The sequence below is a fragment of the Pimephales promelas genome, chromosome 3 (genome assembly GCF_988280905.1).
Source record: "Pimephales promelas chromosome 3, fPimPro1.hap1.1, whole genome shotgun sequence".
Lineage (NCBI taxonomy): Eukaryota > Metazoa > Chordata > Actinopteri > Cypriniformes > Leuciscidae > Pimephales > Pimephales promelas.
The window spans coordinates 20,845,277-20,863,488 of NC_142771.1; the positions used below are offsets into that span (position 1 = coordinate 20,845,277).

The 18,212-nt window shown below is 37.5% G+C and overlaps 2 protein-coding genes across 3 annotated transcripts; one reads left to right on the forward strand and one right to left on the reverse strand.

Annotated features, from left to right (window-relative positions):
- Nucleotides 1-1,259: 1,259 nt before the first annotated feature.
- Nucleotides 1,260-9,259, reverse strand: c3h17orf75 (chromosome 3 C17orf75 homolog). Of its 2 annotated transcripts, XM_089128468.1 has the most exons (10): nt 8,926-9,240; nt 8,429-8,503; nt 8,043-8,168; nt 6,971-7,101; nt 6,443-6,498; nt 6,221-6,340; nt 6,066-6,130; nt 5,860-5,999; nt 5,660-5,763; nt 1,260-1,982 (listed from the first exon to the last, which is right to left on the reverse strand). In XM_089128468.1, the coding sequence occupies exons 1-10, from the start codon at nt 9,072-9,074 to the stop codon at nt 1,764-1,766; spliced, it is 1,185 nt and encodes a 394-aa protein (XP_088984594.1). In that variant the 5' UTR covers nt 9,075-9,240; the 3' UTR covers nt 1,260-1,763. The 2 variants fall into 2 exon arrangements, with proteins under 2 accessions (XP_088984594.1, XP_088984595.1); XM_089128469.1 differs by lacking the exon at nt 8,429-8,503 and having other exon boundaries at nt 8,926-9,259.
- A 2,700-nt stretch (nt 9,260-11,959) lies between these two features.
- On the forward strand, nt 11,960-17,488 carry rps15a (ribosomal protein S15a). Its single transcript, XM_039687199.2, has 5 exons — nt 11,960-11,983; nt 12,572-12,709; nt 12,811-12,890; nt 13,993-14,078; nt 17,357-17,488. Exons 2-5 carry the CDS (start codon nt 12,577-12,579, stop codon nt 17,448-17,450), a joined length of 393 nt encoding a protein of 130 aa, XP_039543133.1. The 5' UTR covers nt 11,960-11,983; nt 12,572-12,576; the 3' UTR covers nt 17,451-17,488.
- The last annotated feature ends 724 nt before the right edge of the window (nt 17,489-18,212 follow it).

Here is an 18,212-nt window from a genome sequence, read left to right on the forward strand (position 1 = left end):
TTTATCTGTACTTCTGGGGTTCTTCCCCACCGGAGCCTCGCTTTCGATTTCATAATGGCGGCTGCGTGAAATCCTCAGCGTATGCTTTTTAATGCCCCGCGGAAATCCTGTACACGGTTGTCTATTGGGTTAAATTTGGTTAATATCTAAATGTAACTTCATGTAAATTTACAACAACATATTTTACCCAGTCTCTTGTATATAAAACCATATGGTGAATAGACCGACTGCAGTAGGTCATCATTACTTGTCGTAAGTTGATCCTATGTGTATTTTTAATTTTTCAATTCACAAAACTTATAGTCTGTAGGGTGAGTGAAGCCCAACTGAGTAGCCTATATATGATATTATAGCCTACTCAGTTTATATGAGTATAGAATATTTTAATCCGTGTAGATCTACATTGTAACCTTTATATTTAAATGAACAAAAAACACAAAATTGTCAAGTCTATGTGGACGGGTTATTAATCGGTAAGCGTTGATTTAATTATGTTATTTCGCAGTCTATCTTCCTAATGGACGCATTAAGAACAACAGGGGCTTAAAACTGCCAGGGTTGTATACCGGCTCCAGGTCTGCAGCCTCCCCATATAGGAAATTCCGTCAATGGCAGGTAAAAAGAGTTACAGTAACTCAATCCACAGTGTTATACATTTCTTTAATTTACAAATTAACACGAATGAAATGTTCTTGGAACCTTCTTTTTTCCACAACACAATTTTTTCACAGTACAGCCATGTCAAATCTGAACCACACATAATTATACACATTACTGCTACTTACATCTGTCACCTATATATATATATATATATATATATATATATATATATATATATATATATATATATAATAATTAAGGTATATTATGTTTTTAAACCTGTTATTTTCAACAATTCTATTTACATCTGATTTCTGAATTTATGATTATCAGAAGTTTTGAAATAGCAAACAAGAACAAAAAGGATTATCAAAACCATCAAAGTATACACTTACCTAAAAATAAAATTATAAAACAGGCAATTCATTATGCAGGTCAATGTCATTTTTTCTACTGAAATGGAGTGGAGTGATAATAGGCTATTAGCTTGTGGAGAGCTTCATGATTATATAATGTATAGTGCAGTCTGCTAAACACTGGTTTTTAGAATCTAAACAATGACTGCTTCACAGCTGAGACTACAACTTAGAATCACATTAAAACACTGGTGTGTTAACATTATACACATTATTAAGAAGAATCATTTAAACAAAGCTTAATCACATTGATTTGTAGCCCATTTTATTGGGTCTATTCAGATTATAATTTTTAAGCACCCACAACAATATACAGAATCACATCATAGCAAAATCCTTTTTAAATATTGCTGTTGAACCTCAAAACACAAAAAAAGATGGACTATATTTAGTGTTAGAGTGAGTGCCCAAAATGCAGACCACACTGCTATGATTATGGGGGCTGAATAGCAATTGGCTTTATGCACAGCTGCACTACTTCCTGAACTTAAGCCAGCTCCTTTGTTTCCTGTCTGCCATTATTGGCCAAGCTTGATTAATTCAGGTGTGTCTGATTATTGTTGCTGTGACTACTGAGGTTAGGCACACCTGAACTAATCAATTTGTCTAATAATGGGAGACAGGAAACAAAGGAGCTGGCTTAAGTTCAGGAAGTAGTGCAGCAGTGCATAAAGCCAATTCAGGGGTAACTCCTTTCAAGGTGCTCTAAGTGTATGAAACACTGTGCCCCCTGCAGACGGGGAGGTGTCAGTACAACGTGCCCTGCGCCTGCTCACCGAGGAACTCCTCCAGCACGTTTATGATTCCACAGGCCTCGGGAAAGCTGCTGTGCTCGGCACGTGCGTTCTGCAGCAGCACATCCCCGTTTCCACAGCTTTGCAGGAACAGACAGCAGCGGAACAGAGCGTAGTGGCTCATTTCAGCCTGACGGATGAAGCGCTTCAAGTTGTTCATGTCTTGGATGGCCTGCATAGAGAAAGAATGTGCACGTTGAGGACAGCCATAATGATGTGATTACCATTTCTGAATAGGATCACTCTTAAATCAGGTTGGATTTTTTTGTAAATTTAATAATTTAGCTGATTAGTAATTATTATTAGTTAATACTTTATACTTTTTAAATTTAAGTTTATACAGTACTTTTTTATTATTATGCATTTTATTTAAAGGCTCCTTACATGACACTTTTTTACAGGACACCTTAAAAACACAAAACAATTAACAATAAACAAATACTCATTATTATAGCCCGGATACCAGTTTAAAAATGAAAAGCCTGCAGAAAAATATGGGTCTTAAGGTGAGATTTAAAACACGAAGACTTTCACTGTTTCACACATCTTGTGGCAGCAGGCTCCATAAATAAGGCTCCATATATATCACGAGTGATATTCCCATAGGCCACGCCCCCTTGTCTCCCCAAAGTATTATAATCGATCATGCGCATCCCGTGTGCAGAATGATGCACTTGAAGCAACACCAAGTCACAGCAGCAACGCCTCACATTGAAAAGAACATAGCGAAGGGATTATATCTATAATCTATGCTTAGTAGGGCTGGACGATTTGGGGTAAATGTCATTGCCATTATTGAGGTCAATATTGCAGTTGTGATATGCGATTCCGATATAATAAAATGGTTTCATGAGTCCAACTTGCTTGGTTCTAAAGTAAAATGCACACACAGATTAATGTTTATTTCTCAAATCAAACTAAAAACAACAACTAAATGATTGATAACACCTGATCAATAAACCATCAACCAAACCAACATTACAGTGATTCCATTACAATTGAAAGCTATCAACTTAAAAAAAAAAACATTATTAGGCTTAAAAAAATACAACAGCTTTTAAATTAAGTGAACTTTAAACAATCCCCACATAAACCCATAATATCCATCTTAACAGGTAGGATACAGAAATTGAATAAAGTTATCAAACAGTCTGCGCTGCATGAATTATAAATTATATAGAATAATCCTTATTAAAGCTACAAAAGTTCTTTAGTCAAGATCAGTGAGTAATTTTCTAATTTCCCTTTGTTCTTTTAACTTTACTGACAGAACGCTTTATTCGCTGCTGGCCCTTTAAGAGAACCCGTTGCCGAGACGCGGATCTCACATGCGGCTCATAGCACAACTCTTTTCGTCCATAAGACTTTTCTTATGTTATGAAGATATTCGACAAAACGACATTTTGGCATAATTGTGTGTGTTACTGTTCGTTCAAGCTCGAAAGAGAACTGTATTGTGGCACGCGGTCAGTGCATGTGTGTGTGTTACTGTTCGTTCAAGCTCGAAAGAGAACTGTATTGTGGCACGCGGTCAGTGCATGTGTGTGTGTTACTGTTCGTTCAAGCTCGAAAGAGAACTGTATTGTGGCACGCGGTCAGTGCATGCGCATTATGGCGCGCGACGCGCGTCTCTCTGCGAGTCTCATTTAGGGCATTCACAGGCAGCTTTTCACTTCTTGTCGTGCAAAATGCGAAAAGGCATTTGCACGAATAAGAGCGGGATCGTGTAACACTAGTCAAAGGATGACAAAAATGAAGAGATGCTGCGTTAATAGCCCTAATTTGTTTATTTCATATAAAATCGCGGCATTTTGCGTTATATAATTGCATAGGTTTGAGATCGCTATTACGATTGCGATATGATTAATCGTGCAGCACTAATGCTTAGTGTATTCTATATGCAACAGTTTTTTGAGCCTTTTCTTTTAACAGTTTTAAATTTCAGTGCGCATGAAGAACAATAGCACTCTCTCGACTCCATGCTGTAATCTCGCATACACCTGACCCGGGAGAAGGGAATATGATTTAGAAAGGGCAATAAACTCCACTCCAGCAAGATAAAGTCATTTTATGCAAACCATAGACCTTTATGCTTTATCTACAAACAAAGTAGGCCTATAATAATTGGAATATTGATCTTGAAGAGAGTGTCGTCGTGTTACTGTCGCAAACGAACGCGACACGCTGTGTGAATGCTGAATGGAGAATGACTGAGGCAAGATGACTTTTCCGTTAACTTTAACTTAGCGACTAAAATTACACATTATGCAATGACTTTAGAAGTCTTGGAATATAGGGTGAAAACTTGATTGTGCTTTACAAAGTTTTTTATGCCATTAGTGGGGCTTAACAAAATAACACAATACTATGCAGAATATCGGACGTCACTGAGAAGCTGCAGCCGTGGCGGGAGGATTTTAAGTGTGGCGGCCCGCCACGGGAGAATGAATGTAGCGGAAACACTGCGAATTATACTGTTTATGTTTGCTTCGAATGAGAGAGTACTGTCAAGGATGACCCTCAGACTTTTACCTTGTTAAGATACAGACACTAGTAAGTTGTCAATATGCACAGATGAACGTGGCTAACTTAACGTGGTTAAGTTTAAGATTTGAAGTAAACCATTTTTTAATATCTGCTAAACAATCTGAAAGAACAGAGGAAGGTTTGGAGGACAGGTAAAGTTGGGTGTCATAGGCAGTGAAATTAAATACTAAATTTTCTAAAAATATTACCAAAGGGTAAAAGATAAATAATAAATAAAAGAGGACCCAATACTGAGCCCTGTGGGACACCTGTATTCACATACAAAGTCTTTGAGCTAAACTGCTTCAACTGTACAAATCAAGAATGACCCGTAAAGTACGATCAAAACCAAGTCAAGGGGGTACCAATAATTCCAACAGACTCCAATCTGTCTAACAAAATGCTGAGTGAGATAGTATCAAATGCTGAACTTAAATCGGGCAGAATTAATATAGATAAAAGTCCTGGGTCAGCAGCAAACAATAAGTCATTAAAGATCTTTAACTAATGCGGCATCAACACTATGAAAGGACGAAAACCAGATTGAAATTGCTTCCACAGTCCATTTTGAGAAAGATGATTATGGACTTGGGCTGCTACAAACCTTTCCAATAGTTGAAATTTCAAAATAGTTGGGAAAAAAAATTGAATGAAATGGGAAAATAATCAAAGTTACTTGATTCAGCCCCCAGTTTCTTAACTATAGGAGTTATCACAGCAGTTTTCAATTGAGACGGAACAATACCAGAAGAGTGTTACGGTTAGCGATGTATCATTTAAAAACTATTCTTTGACCCAAATCAAGTTAGAATAACTCAAATAAATCTCCTGCATTTAAAGGGATAGTCCCCCCCAAAAAATTCTGTCATTTACTCACCCTGTATATGACTTCCTTTCGTCCGGGGAACACTAAAGATATTTTGAAGAAAAGTTGGTTACCAGGCGGTTTTGGATACCACCACCGGACAAAAAAAAAAAAGTTTCAATGGGAACTGAGGTTTTGTTATCAACATTCTTCAAAATATTTTCTTTTGTGTTCAGGAGAAGAAAGGTTTTGGAATGACATGAGGGTGCGTATATGATGACAGAATTATCAATTTGGGTGGACTATCCCTTTAACTATTTGCAACCAATAGCATGTTAGCATGCTAAGTCTAACCTTTTCAGCAATTTTTTGTTAAAGCCATTGAAAATTATTGATGTGCTCCTAACACAAATGTATTTTAAATAAACTTCTGTATTATGAATTTGTTAATAAATATGTATTATTACATTTTAATCAAGTACATTGAGCAAACATAAATGAGTGAACACCACATTAACCTTAAGTTTAAAGTTCTCCAGGATCTGACGGAGGAGGAAAGGGTTAAAGCGCTCAGAAGCATTGAGGAAGGCTTGGATCCAGTCGTCACAGAACCGGTTACTGACTGCAGAGGTTAAAATAACAACACAACATTACCAAAATAACATGAAAGGAGAAAGCCTGTAGATGACTGGCTTATGATGACGATGCTCCTGCTGACCTTCATTGGTTAGTGTGGGAGGGCTGGTTGAGAAGTTGATTATCAGTTTGGTGTGAGAGTCCTCTGACATGGCCTTACAGAGGGAGGCTGTAGTGGTGTCTTCCTGGACTAGACCCTGCAGGCTTGCTGCTTTGATGAATCTAATCAACACAATTGATCAAGCTGCTGTAACTATCAGTAATTAAACTGCAAGAGTACTGCGTTACCTTGCTACATCTGCTTCTGTCTTCTCATCCGTTCCTGTGACCTCTACAAGCTTGTGACTCAAAGCCTGTAGCAGAGATGTGATGTTACGTTCATTTAATACAGTATATTATTGTTTTCAGATGTAAATATGATCCAGACAGCAGTGGTTTCTTACAGCATGCAGAAGGTACCCGACGTTCCCCTGCAACAGATGAACCACTCTGTGAATGTGCATTACTGACTCTTCATACCACTGGTTCAGGTAGGGCCTGACATCTGTCTCCAAGTTAAGCATCTGTAACAAGAGGTTCCCAACAATGTTTACAGCAAATGAATATCAAAGGCAGTGTGCAGTGTTTCAACAAAATAGACCAATTTCAACATTGTTGACACTCACCTCTGGAGTCAAACAGCCCTGCAGACCCTGGACGTACTTGTCCAGCTCAATTCTGAATGTTTGTATGGTTAAGTAACATAAATTATTCTATTAAGAGAAAACAGTATTTGAATGCAATCGTAAAACTTCATTGCACAATGCTGTTTTTCTTTCTTCAGTTTAAAGTCACCATGAAATTAAAATGTACAGTTCTTTTTATGGAACATCGCAGTTTTGTTAATATAAATGATTTATCTGTGCATGCATATCCTTTTTTAATTTTATTCATGTGCCCTCATAATCTGTAATCAAAACAACTTCCCCTCCCTCAAATTACAGTGCCACCTCTTCTCTGTGTTTACTGGCGCAAGGACAGGACAATCACATGGCATCATAGCAAACTACAACCATACAATCAATTCCAAATTGTTCTACTTGTTCAAGAAGCCGTTTCACTTGGATATACGGAACAATGGAAAAGAAAAGACTATTAAAACTTCTGTTTCATGGCTACTTCATGCCATGGTCAGTCATTTTTGATTTGAGGATATAGATTCAGGCCCTTCTCTGATCCTCCGAGAAGACACACCACCCAGCCGTTGCCATCGGCCTCAGGCTGTTCCGGAGATTTCTCTTGCTCCAGAAGACAGCAGTAACAGCCCACCGCTTGCTCAGGGATGCTTGAAGACCAACAATCATTGAATCAGTTAAGAAAGAAAATACATGGTGATATACTAAATGACAATGGGGTATGGTTCTGGATATTTATTTGTGCAATGAGGGATAATTAAAATCTAGTAATTTTAGTACTTCATCTTATTTCAGTTAGTGGCCAAAGAAATATTTCTAATTTTCATTTAAAATTCATTTAACATTTCTACGTTTTAAAAGTTAAAGTTTAACATATATTTTATTTCATCTTCATTACAATTAAAGCTGCAGTCTGGCGTTTTTCCTCTTTGTCGCCATCTCTGTTTGAAATCTGCAATTGCAGTCATTCACGGAAACGGAATTATCAACTTTACGTGAGTTGTACTTCAACACCCTCGACACGGCACAGCGCGGATGAACACGATGTTTGAGGAGAGTGTGTGGCTGTCAGTCACCGCGCCGGTGTGGATACTGGCATTCAGAATCACAGATAATTATAAGTAATAATATCACGCAAAACCGTGCAAATTATACTTTGTTCTCAAATTGTTAATGTTGACAACATCAGCATTGCGTAATGTCAAGGACAAAATGTCCTTCCAATATGTATCCTTGTTTTAGCATGGTCCGGTTACAGTCCAGCAGCCTCACAACCTCGCATTATAGCTCACACTAGCCGAGACTCCTTCTTTATATGTACAGATGAGACGTAATGATGCAAAGACATGCTTGAATCTCCCATGGAAATCCACCAGTACGACTGGAATTAAAAACATTATTACAAGCTTACCGCTTTGAGTTGAGCTATGGCAAGCCAAGCAGAAAGTTTTGAACACTGGCTGGTTATGCATTTTATCAAATATGTGTTTTGGATAATGTTTTATCCCCCAAAAAAGCTATGGATTGCAGCTTTAATAAAAATTTTTTTTTTAAAGTGTTAGTTAACAATAACAACACTGATACGATGTACCTTAGTTCCACGGTGGCAATGTTACCCATACCCCCCAGCAAAGCGCCCTTGCTCAGCCTGCGGGAGATGTAGCTTCGTAGTTCTGGTTCCGCATTGGATGGCAAGCTGTCATCCAGCAGGGTGAGACTTTAAGAGTGAAAAAAGGTGTGTAAAAAATTTGAAAAAACTATAACATCAACAAGGAAAGGCAAAGTGAACAAGCGGACAGACAAAGCCGCTAGACAGATTAGTTCAATGGTTATGAATGAGATGAGCAAGTCAACATGATGAAAAGCAAGGCACAAAATCCTGTGTGCATTTTTTGACTAAAGCCATGATTTTTCTTCCACCACAACATTGAAAGCCACTGGACTGCGATGACTGAGAGATGACGGACCCCTCTTTACCTAAAGTCATCCTGACTTGTTGTTGAGTCTGATCTCCTCTGGCTCCAGGCCACACTCTCTCCAGAAGCCTCAGATCTGGGTAGTTTGATAATGCATTTAATACTTCATAAGCATTATGTTGAGACCTCCCAGGTTATAAATGGCCTACATGTTCATGTGTGGTGTTTTACAATGTCTTACTGTGTATAACTCATCCATACAGTCATATGACTTCATAAGACTAACTCACGATTATGAACTATGCTGCCAATGTAAAACATTGCTCTTCATGTCATTCAACTCTTAATTCATAAGCACAAAAATAGGGAATTTTAACTCATACACGTAGAAAAGAAGCAAACAACAAATGCATAAATCTCAAATACTCTTTAATATGAGGCATAAAATGACAAAATATTTCTAAAACAAAGTAGCATTTTGCAAAGCATTCTGCAGTTGGAACACCAGACACAAAATCACTATCTCATGACGAATGTTAGTAAGTAAAACCACTGTACCTTGTGTTTTGGTAGTAGTATATTGCATAGTAGCAATTAATCTGTTGTATCTTCTGGCTGAATCCGGCGATCTCTTCGTTGTCGAAGTCTACATCCCTTTCATCCACGTCTATGGACTCCTGGAAGGAAGAGGTCTGGGATGTAAACATATTACAGGCAAAGCAAGAACACTAGCGACACTACGGATTACGTGCTATTCCGAAAGCTAAATAATGACAGCTGTCCTAAAGATGTCAATGCATTAAAGTCGTGTAAATATTTTGTTTAGAAATCCATTTGTGTTCTACGCGACATTTGACTTCAGACACAGCAGTGAAAAGCTCTACTTGTGAACGCATGCGCAGTAGTGGCGTTTTTTGGATGAATCTTGTAAATGAATGAATCGTTCACGTCACCCTCTGAGCTCATATTTTCATCCTACCTTCAAAGACTGATTATAGCACAAAACATATAATTTTATGAACATAGTTAACATATACGCTCATCCAATGAACAAAACGTGTTCATTTTCGGATCAATTTATGTTTATTTGGTCTATCTTATTAATGTAACAAGGTGAGAAATGGAAGGGAAGAATGACTACTGATGACCACATAATTAATTTTATTTAGGCTATTATTATTGTCTTTTTTTATAGTTCCCAAGCCTGACCAAATGGAGGAATCTACTGTGACATAATGTTCCGGATTTGTTATTTTTCGTGAACTGATTCAAAAGACTCGAATCACTTGGAGGAATCAATAGCGTCACCAACTACCACACATGCGCTTTAAGGTTGTGTGGGTAAGCGCGCCAAAGCAATAAGAGCTTCTGGATCTTCTGAGCGCACTGCTATTGTTAAAAGCATTTTTTTGTGAACATGCCGTCAAATGTAGAAATAAAAGCAGTTTTGCGTGACCTGCGTTACCTCACGCAGCGTGCAAAGGAGCTGAGCGGTACAGATGGGACTGTGATCCGTCAGCAGGACACGTTTTTCAAAGTGCCTGCAGGACGGCTGAAACTCAGGGACTTCCAGGATGGGACAGGACAGTTGATCTTCTATGAGAGGCCAGATACAGAAGGACCCAAGCTGTCCAACTACTCCATAACCCCTACCAGCGACCCACAGGGGCTTGTCAAGGTTCTGACGGATGCACTGGGGCAAGTGGGGCAGGTGAAGAAGGAGAGGAGGCTGTACATGGTGGGGCAGACCAGGGTGCATGTTGATTCTGTAGAGGGCCTGGGGGACTTCATGGAGCTTGAGGTGGTGATGAAAGAACACCAGAGCAGAGAAGAAGGAGTGACCATCGCAAACCAGCTAATGCTGGAGCTTGGAGTGAAGCAGGATGATCTGATCGATGGCGCTTACATGGATCTCTTACTGAAGAACCAGCAAAATGGACATGCAACATAGACTCTGACAAGACAGATTTGTGGTCTACTCTGTGGCACTTAAAGCCTTCTATCAAAGAGTGTATGGCACAAACAATGCTTACTCATTAACATTTTTTTTTACCTTTAAGCTTTTGCACTGCTATACAAAATAAAAGCACAGTCTGTTGAGATTATAAAGTATTATTTGAAATTATCTATACCAACAGAATAAACAATGTGCATGAATTATGTTTGGTCTGTTTTTATTCTTTGTTTTGTTTTTCCAACCTCTAGTAGATGGTGGGAAAATAGGACCATAGAAAATGTCAGGGCAAAAAATAAATAACATTTAAAGTATTGCTGCAATCAATTTGTCAAATTCAGAAGGGTAACTATTTATTTTCATGGGCATTTTTTAAATTCATATACACTCACCTAAATGATTATTAGGAACACCATACTAATACTGTGTTAGACCCCCTTTCCCCTTGCATTATTTAGAAATGTTGGCCTATATTGATGGTAGGATAGCGTCTTGCAGTTGATGGATATTTGTGGAATACACATCCAGGGCATGATGAGCCTGTTCCCCACATCCCAACGATGCCATTAGGTTGCGATCTAGTGACTGTGGGGGCCATTTTAGTACAGTGAACTCATGTCTAGAACAGCCATGCTCAAGAAACCAATTTGAAATTATTTGAGATTTGTGACAAGGTGCATTATCCTGCTGGAAGTAGCCATAAAAAATAAAAATAAAAAACAGCCATGAATAATGGAACGACACATAGCTTTAAGAATTAAGGGCATGTAAAAACATGGGTCATTTTTAATAAATTCAGCTATTTTTTTGTGTTGTGGACTATATATAAACACCTTTTAAGTAAAAATCTTATCCAGGACAGTACTAAATAAAATAATATGGATTTAGTATGATCCCTCTTGTTAAAATTATTAACATTTTGCACATTCTGGTGTAAAAAGGTGTAAATTTTTGATCTGTATTAAGACGCTTAGATAGCAGAACATTAATAGTACAGACCATTTTCTAAAAAAAAGCTGAATACTAGTCTAGTGCATATAAGATTGCAGTAAGTGTTGACTATGAAGAGAAAAAGCAAACAAGAAAATTATTATTAATATTATTTTTTTTTTTTTAAATTTTTTTTATTGCAATCTCAAGATTTACAAACATGTCTGCATAACTTTCTTTTCTTATTAGAGTACAAAGAAAATTTAGCCAGAGGGAGCAGCACTTAATAAAACACGAAAATAAATCCAAGTACAAAAAAGGATATTTGTAAGGAAAATAAACATAAAGAATAAATAAATAAATGGTAACAATTATGATATAACATACAAGACAAATAAGGGGTGAATGCAGTCTTTGTTCATCCATTAATCTCAGTTGGGAAGAGTTTTAGGGTATCATATATTTTTTGTGCCTTAGGACCTTTCAAAGTGTTTAAGGATTTTATATACAGTTTAAATTCCCTCAAGAAGACTACAAATTTGGGAGATGATAAAAAACAAGAAAATTATGAAAATATTCTGTTCAGTTAACGCGTATGTCAAAGAGGCTCTCCAAACAGTTAGGGGGCAGTACCGTTTAGACAGTCCTTTTGTGCTCTCGCGAGAGTACATGTTTTCCCAAATTGCACCGCGCGCCTCTCTTCCTTCCTCTTTCCGCCATATTGCAGAACTGGTAAGGTTCAGGATTCCTTCAATGCTTGAATAATCTTTTTAAAATCACGGACATCGTTGTGTATCAGCAACAGCTAGACTGAAATATGTGTTTATGAGCAGCCTAAAAGCCAGGTTTTTGAGTCATTTGGTCAATCATGGCAATATAAACGCATATATTTCCCAGATATTCATGATTCGCCGTCCTCCACCATTCAGTAGCGCATCTGCCCATGTTTCTGGGGGACAGACACCAATAACCCAAGTCAAACCAAAGTCCTCAAGCAGTCCGATGCCTTGTTTCTAATCACAAATGTATGCTTTATATAAGTAGAAAGGTTTATTGTGAATACAAACGAAGGTAGCGTAATTTGCTAGCTAATTCACCCACTACCAAAGCGTTATGCATAGTGTCGGAGAAAATTGCACACGGTATTCGTATAACTTAACTATATAACAAACCGAAAATGGTCGTTTTGTCTTTAATCTGCTTTGTCAATGTGTACCTGGTTTTTAAAGTAGAGGTTTGGCTTGTGACTGTGGCTATGAGGCTAATGGATACTTTAACTGAATATCGGATAAATGACACTTTTTTTTTTGGTCTCCACAGGCATCATGGTGCGCATGAACGTTCTCGCTGATGCGCTGAAAAGCATCAACAATGCTGAGAAACGTGGGAAACGCCAGGTTCTCATCAGGCCCTGCTCTAAAGTTATAGTGCGCTTTCTTACTGTGATGATGAAGCATGGTGAGTGAATTCATGTGTCTTGCCTTTCAGTGTCTTGTAAAGTAGATTCTGATGTTATATCTTATGAAACAAGCTGTTCAAGCTGGTTGTGATCTTTGCAGGTTACATTGGAGAATTTGAGATCATTGATGATCACAGAGCCGGGAAAATTGTTGTCAATCTCACAGGGAGGCTGAACAAGGTAAGTGTGTTTTAATAAACCTTCACTACATGGTCACAAAAAAGTCTAGAATTACACCATTAAGTATGAGAGACTTGTACTGTGTTTTATGTTTATTAACAACTTGCGTGGAGTATCACCATCTACTGGTACCGTTAACCGGTACATGAAATTCGGTGCTGGTACCCAGCAGTACCTTTTTTTTGGCACTTTAGGCATGTTTACTTCTATAAATAACTGTTTCTTTACGCTTATGGAAGTGTTATTGACACCATGCCAGAGCTGCCTTGGTTGCTGTCTGCCATTGTATGTGATTTTTGTATATTCATAAAAACAACCAATTTATTAATAGAAAAAAATCCCATGAAATGGTTGCTGTGAAGACCGTTGAGTTTCCGTGTGTTTTATATGACGATAGTTTTTCTTAAATGAAACCGTAAGATGCTGAGTGTCTCTGGAGATTTTCATGCATCCATATTGTGAGATTGCAGAGGCTGAAAACAGCCGAGCTTGCTTCAGTGTATGTGTGTTAAATGAAATGGCATGTCTGCGCCATTCAATCACACAGAGACACGCAGAACATGCAGGATTCGTATTTAAATACTCTTATTCTCTCGCCCAGATATGTTCTCAGGTACTGAAATTTGGCACTGATTGATTTAATGTGACTCGGTAGTACCAATGTAATTTGGTCAGTGCCTTTAAAAGTACAGAGTTCAGTAACCAACCCTATTTATTGGTTCTATTAAATCAATTGAAAGTATTAAAGTAATTTTTCGTAAATTTTATGTGAATTGAATTGCCTCTTTCTCTAAGACGTTATAGTCCCTGACATGTAGGCACTATGTCAATGGGTTCTGCCAAATGAAATGGGCCGCAACTAGGTAAATGTGTATTTTGCGTTGTCACGGTTACTTTATTTAAGCAATATGGTATAAGATCCCACAGCTGGTTTTAAAATTTAAAAGAGATTTTTATATAATGACGAGCCTCATTGAATTAGTTCTGAAGGTTCTCTATCACATAAGTGGGTTCATTTTACTTACTGATGCCCTCTACCTCTTGCTACTGGTGTTTTATGTAAATGAAGTAGGAGTTATAGTACTTTTTATCTGTAATGCAGTGTGGCGTTATCAGCCCTCGGTTCGATGTGCAGTTGAAGGATTTGGAGAAGTGGCAGAACAACCTTCTCCCATCCAGACAGTTTGGGTGAGTAAATGCTTAGTTTTTTTTTCTTTTTAGCATTTTACTGTTTTATATTAGCTTTAGGCTGTGTCCATCCACTTAATTTTATGTGCATAAAAGACGTTTGTGAAATTGAGTCAGATAAATTATTCAACAAGAAATCATTTGCATAAACTACAATGAAAACATCTACAAAATAAATCCAATATGCATCAAATGTTATGTGACTGCAGTGGGATGGCATAACTGGATCAGCCAGTGGACCAATCTCAAATGCTGTTTTAGTTCTGAAATGTCTTGAGTAAATTTGTCTAAGTGGTTCGGCATAATGACCTGCATCAAGACCAACATGACCACATTTGTTTCATCCGTGCGCTCTGAGGCGCAGGTAATAAAGAAAATGATAGGCTAAATGAAATTAATTGGCAACTATATCAGCACCTTCCATTTGTCTTAGTGATATTTAGTACCAGTTTATCAAAGTGACGATTTTGCACTCTTCGACTCGCTGTATGGAAACTTTGGTGCTTTTTGCAAATGTTTTAATGCGTTATTCCATTTTTGCACTCAAATTAAATTCGTAACTTTGGTTAATAATCCTTGAATTTGAATATCTGACAAACTGGTCTGTTTGTTAAATCCAAATGTAGTGAGGCATAGATTTATGAAATATCAAAATGGTAGATGAAAACTATTCCCTTTTTTGCGCTGTCACATTAATATTGTTATTCTTAGTTGCAGCATTTGCACTTTTCCCTGATGATTTGATTGGATTTTTAAGATAATTGAATGTAGTTTTCACAAAGTAAACTTGAGCTATAAATTTAATACAGTATAATAATAACCTAGTATCAGGCTCTGTGACTTTCATTTGCATCAGAGCAGACTTGTGCTGACTTCTGAAGTGACAAGTAGAACATTTCTGATGGCATGTGAAGTCATGATTGAGTTCAAGTTCAATGCTATGTGTAGGAAAGAACAGTAATCACGAAGGACATCAGTTTCATTCTTGCCTATTTCTTAGGGAAATATTGATGTGGTGACATTCGTTGATAAGCGTTTAAACATTTTCCGTGCTATCTAGATGGTCGGCTTGCTGACAGTTTAGAAATTTGTCAAATACATGCTAATTTTGCTGTGTATAAAAAAACCACAATGTTTCAAATGGTCATCTATGTAAATATGCACTACTGGGTGTGACGGTTATTATTTAACACCGGGTTTCCGCGGGGTCCTAAAAAGTCTAAAATTTCAAAATCACAATTTAAGGCCTTAAGTCTTAAATTTACTGAAGTATTGTGTTCTAGGTCTTAATTAATTTTTAACAGGTCTTAATTTTCCTACGTCCATGTAAATGTCATTGAAATGCTCCCGCAGCGCTTTGGAATGTTTTTTATTATTATTATTTTTTTTTTTCGTGGTTGTAGTTCCTTATTTTGACTACAAAATAGACCAACATGCCAATCAGTTTTAAATTTCGTGTTATCGGTCTTTGTCAGACACGTGGGTTTGTTGTGGAATTGTTTTTGAGGAATCGCTACTGGAGAAGAGATTACGAGAGTAGAGATAACAAATACTGCTGGAGAAACGTCAGTACTCTATAATCGAGTAGTCTATTACTGCATCACGATGTGGACAGTTTTGCACCCCTAATGTATGATGTCATAAGAATACACTTATTTGGACTCCAATTCTATTGCGCTTCATCAGTTTGTTGCGTATGACTGTGGTGACGCTCGTTCACTGTAGTTTGAAGTTTAGCAGAGACTAGGGCTTTGAATACAACTTTGAATACAAACTTAAATAGTAAAGCCCATTTGGCCTTAGTTTTGTCTTCTTAATACAACATTACAAAAAAAGTATTGCACCTTCTGCAAATTACTCACCTGGAAACTAAAATAAATTAATATAAAATATCAACCCAAACAGGTACACAAATGTGTACAATTTATAAAAAAAAAAAATGGAAATAAAACAATTATAAATAAGAATCAGACTTTTTCAACTGTAATCTCAAGACAAACATCAGAGTGTGTGTGTGTGTCTCACAATATTTGTTCCCCCATCACGTCCCGGTGAATGTATGCTGAAATTTTTGTTGTGTGGCTACATAAAAGTTTAAGCATATGATGAATTGCCGCAATTGGTCTGACTGGCGCGTGAGAGAGACATGGGTGCACGCGCTCGCTTACCTCTCTGCCGTCCTGCGCGAGCCGCGGTTAGGAGCTCAACATCTCGCATGCGCGCTCGCACTAGATTACAGGATATTTTAACTTAAGAATTAATATGCGGCGGTAAAACTAGTCGATCACGAGTGGCTCAACAGGTAGATCTATAGACGAACTCATCTTTCAGGCATTTGACCGAAGGGATTGACACTTAAGCGTGAGAAATCAAATTGCGCAAGTCTCATGCTGAATGCGTGAGAGTTGGCAGCCCTGCCAGGTATACTTTGCAGACACATTGCATCTTGTTCTCTCCCTTTATAAAAATATAATGATCCCAAACTTTAGACATTCTCTGACATTTATGAAGTCAAATGTATCATGCGCTATGGTGTGCTTCCTGAATAACGGTCCGTGTAAAACAATCAGATCCCTGCATGCGCGTAAAGTGCTCGTCATAGGAATTTAACGAGGCTTCGAGGCAGATTTTTTGCCTCGAGGAATTTTTGTAATCGAGTAACTCGAGGAATCATTTCAGCCCTAGCAGAGACTAACATAAGGCTTGTCCACTTCTGACAGCAAAATGGAAATTTGCAAGACTTTCTAACATTTACAGAAAGAGAATATGCCTATGAAATTAAAGTTCTGCACTGAGGAGAACACATCTTGCACTTTTAAGCACTTTACGAGGCAAATGCGAAAACTATACACCAACTAATTGAGTTATACATTTGAAGTTCTAAATAAAAAACATGTTGAATGTTTAAAAAAAAAATTATTATTCTTCTTTTTTTTTTACGTCAGCATGTCAGTATATTGGCTTTTGACTTATGTTAGCCATTAAAAAAATATCTGCATTGGTCAACCATTCATAGTCATGTTTGATTTGAACTTTTGTTTTGTTCATTTATAACTGAATTGTCTTCTTGAACAACCAAAGGTTTGTTTTGGCCAAATTTGCCTAAATTTGTCACAAACGATCCCTTTTCATTGCTTTGTTTACATTTAAGATCTTGCAAATGTCAGTGATGCAGTGCAGAATCATCTAAACATCTGCCCAGGGGAGAAATGTATTCAAAGGGCAGCACCATCTTGGATAGCCTACTAATGTTTTTTGTCTCTTTTTATTCTTTGCAGATTCATTGTTTTGACAACCTCAGCTGGCATCATGGACCACGAGGAGGCCAGACGGAAACACACAGGAGGAAAAATCCTTGGGTTCTTTTTCTAAACATGTAAAGTCACCAACAAATAAACAGTGGAGGATAAGTTGTATGTGTGCTTTGCTTTCTTAATGCTTAACACGCTATGTTCTCAGTTAACACGGGAGCAAAAGAATCTCAACATGTGATGCACACCGCAAGTGAAAACAATTGTTCTGCCAATTGTGTTGTGATTGACACTTGCATTTGGCTGGAAGTAGTACAATATTTAAATTGATGCTGTCATAACACAAATGGAGATCTATTAGAAAGGCTTTCTAATTTACTCAGTTTCAGTGTTTCAAGTTACTTCCAACCTGTTATACATTTATAGATTACTTGTTACTGTTATTACTCCCAAGTAATTCTTTACCTTACAATACAATATTACTGTCTCAGAATTGTGAATCGTTACATTACTCCTGTATTACATTTGAGTTTCACAAATTACTACAGAAGTATAACTTAACATTCTAAAATTTGACGTTCTTGTCCTATCTCTGACAAACTCGGAAGTAATCCGCATGCGTCCATCTTGCGAATGTACAGTTTTCTGCCATCTTCTTCACCCATTAGCTGCTTTTCCACTGGCCAGCGTGAGCATAGGCCAAGTCAAAGGCACTCTAAAACCAGTCCTGAACACTCTTTCACTGGACTATCGCAAAATACAAAGGTACACCAGCAAGAGGAAAGAATGAAAAAAAAAAATCACTACAAATATCAGCTCTAGCAAAGACTATCATATCAGCAAAGACTATCATTTAGTCTTTATTTACAAACTTGGACACCAC

Coding starts and splice junctions, on each gene's coding strand:
- c3h17orf75 (XM_089128468.1), bottom strand. CDS start 9,074: ATGTTTACATCCCAGACCTCTTCCTTCCAGGAGTCCATAGACGTGGAT. Junction 6,131..6,220: donor TCGGGTACCTTCTGCATGCT/GTAAGAAACCAC, acceptor TCTCTGCTACAG/GCTTTGAGTCACAAGCTTGT. Junction 1,983..5,659: donor TGGAGAACTTTAAACTTAAG/GTTAATGTGGTG, acceptor TTCTCTATGCAG/GCCATCCAAGACATGAACAA.
- rps15a (XM_039687199.2), top strand. CDS start 12,577: ATGGTGCGCATGAACGTTCTCGCTGATGCGCTGAAAAGCATCAACAAT. Junction 12,710..12,810: donor TACTGTGATGATGAAGCATG/GTGAGTGAATTC, acceptor TGATCTTTGCAG/GTTACATTGGAGAATTTGAG. Junction 12,891..13,992: donor TCACAGGGAGGCTGAACAAG/GTAAGTGTGTTT, acceptor TCTGTAATGCAG/TGTGGCGTTATCAGCCCTCG.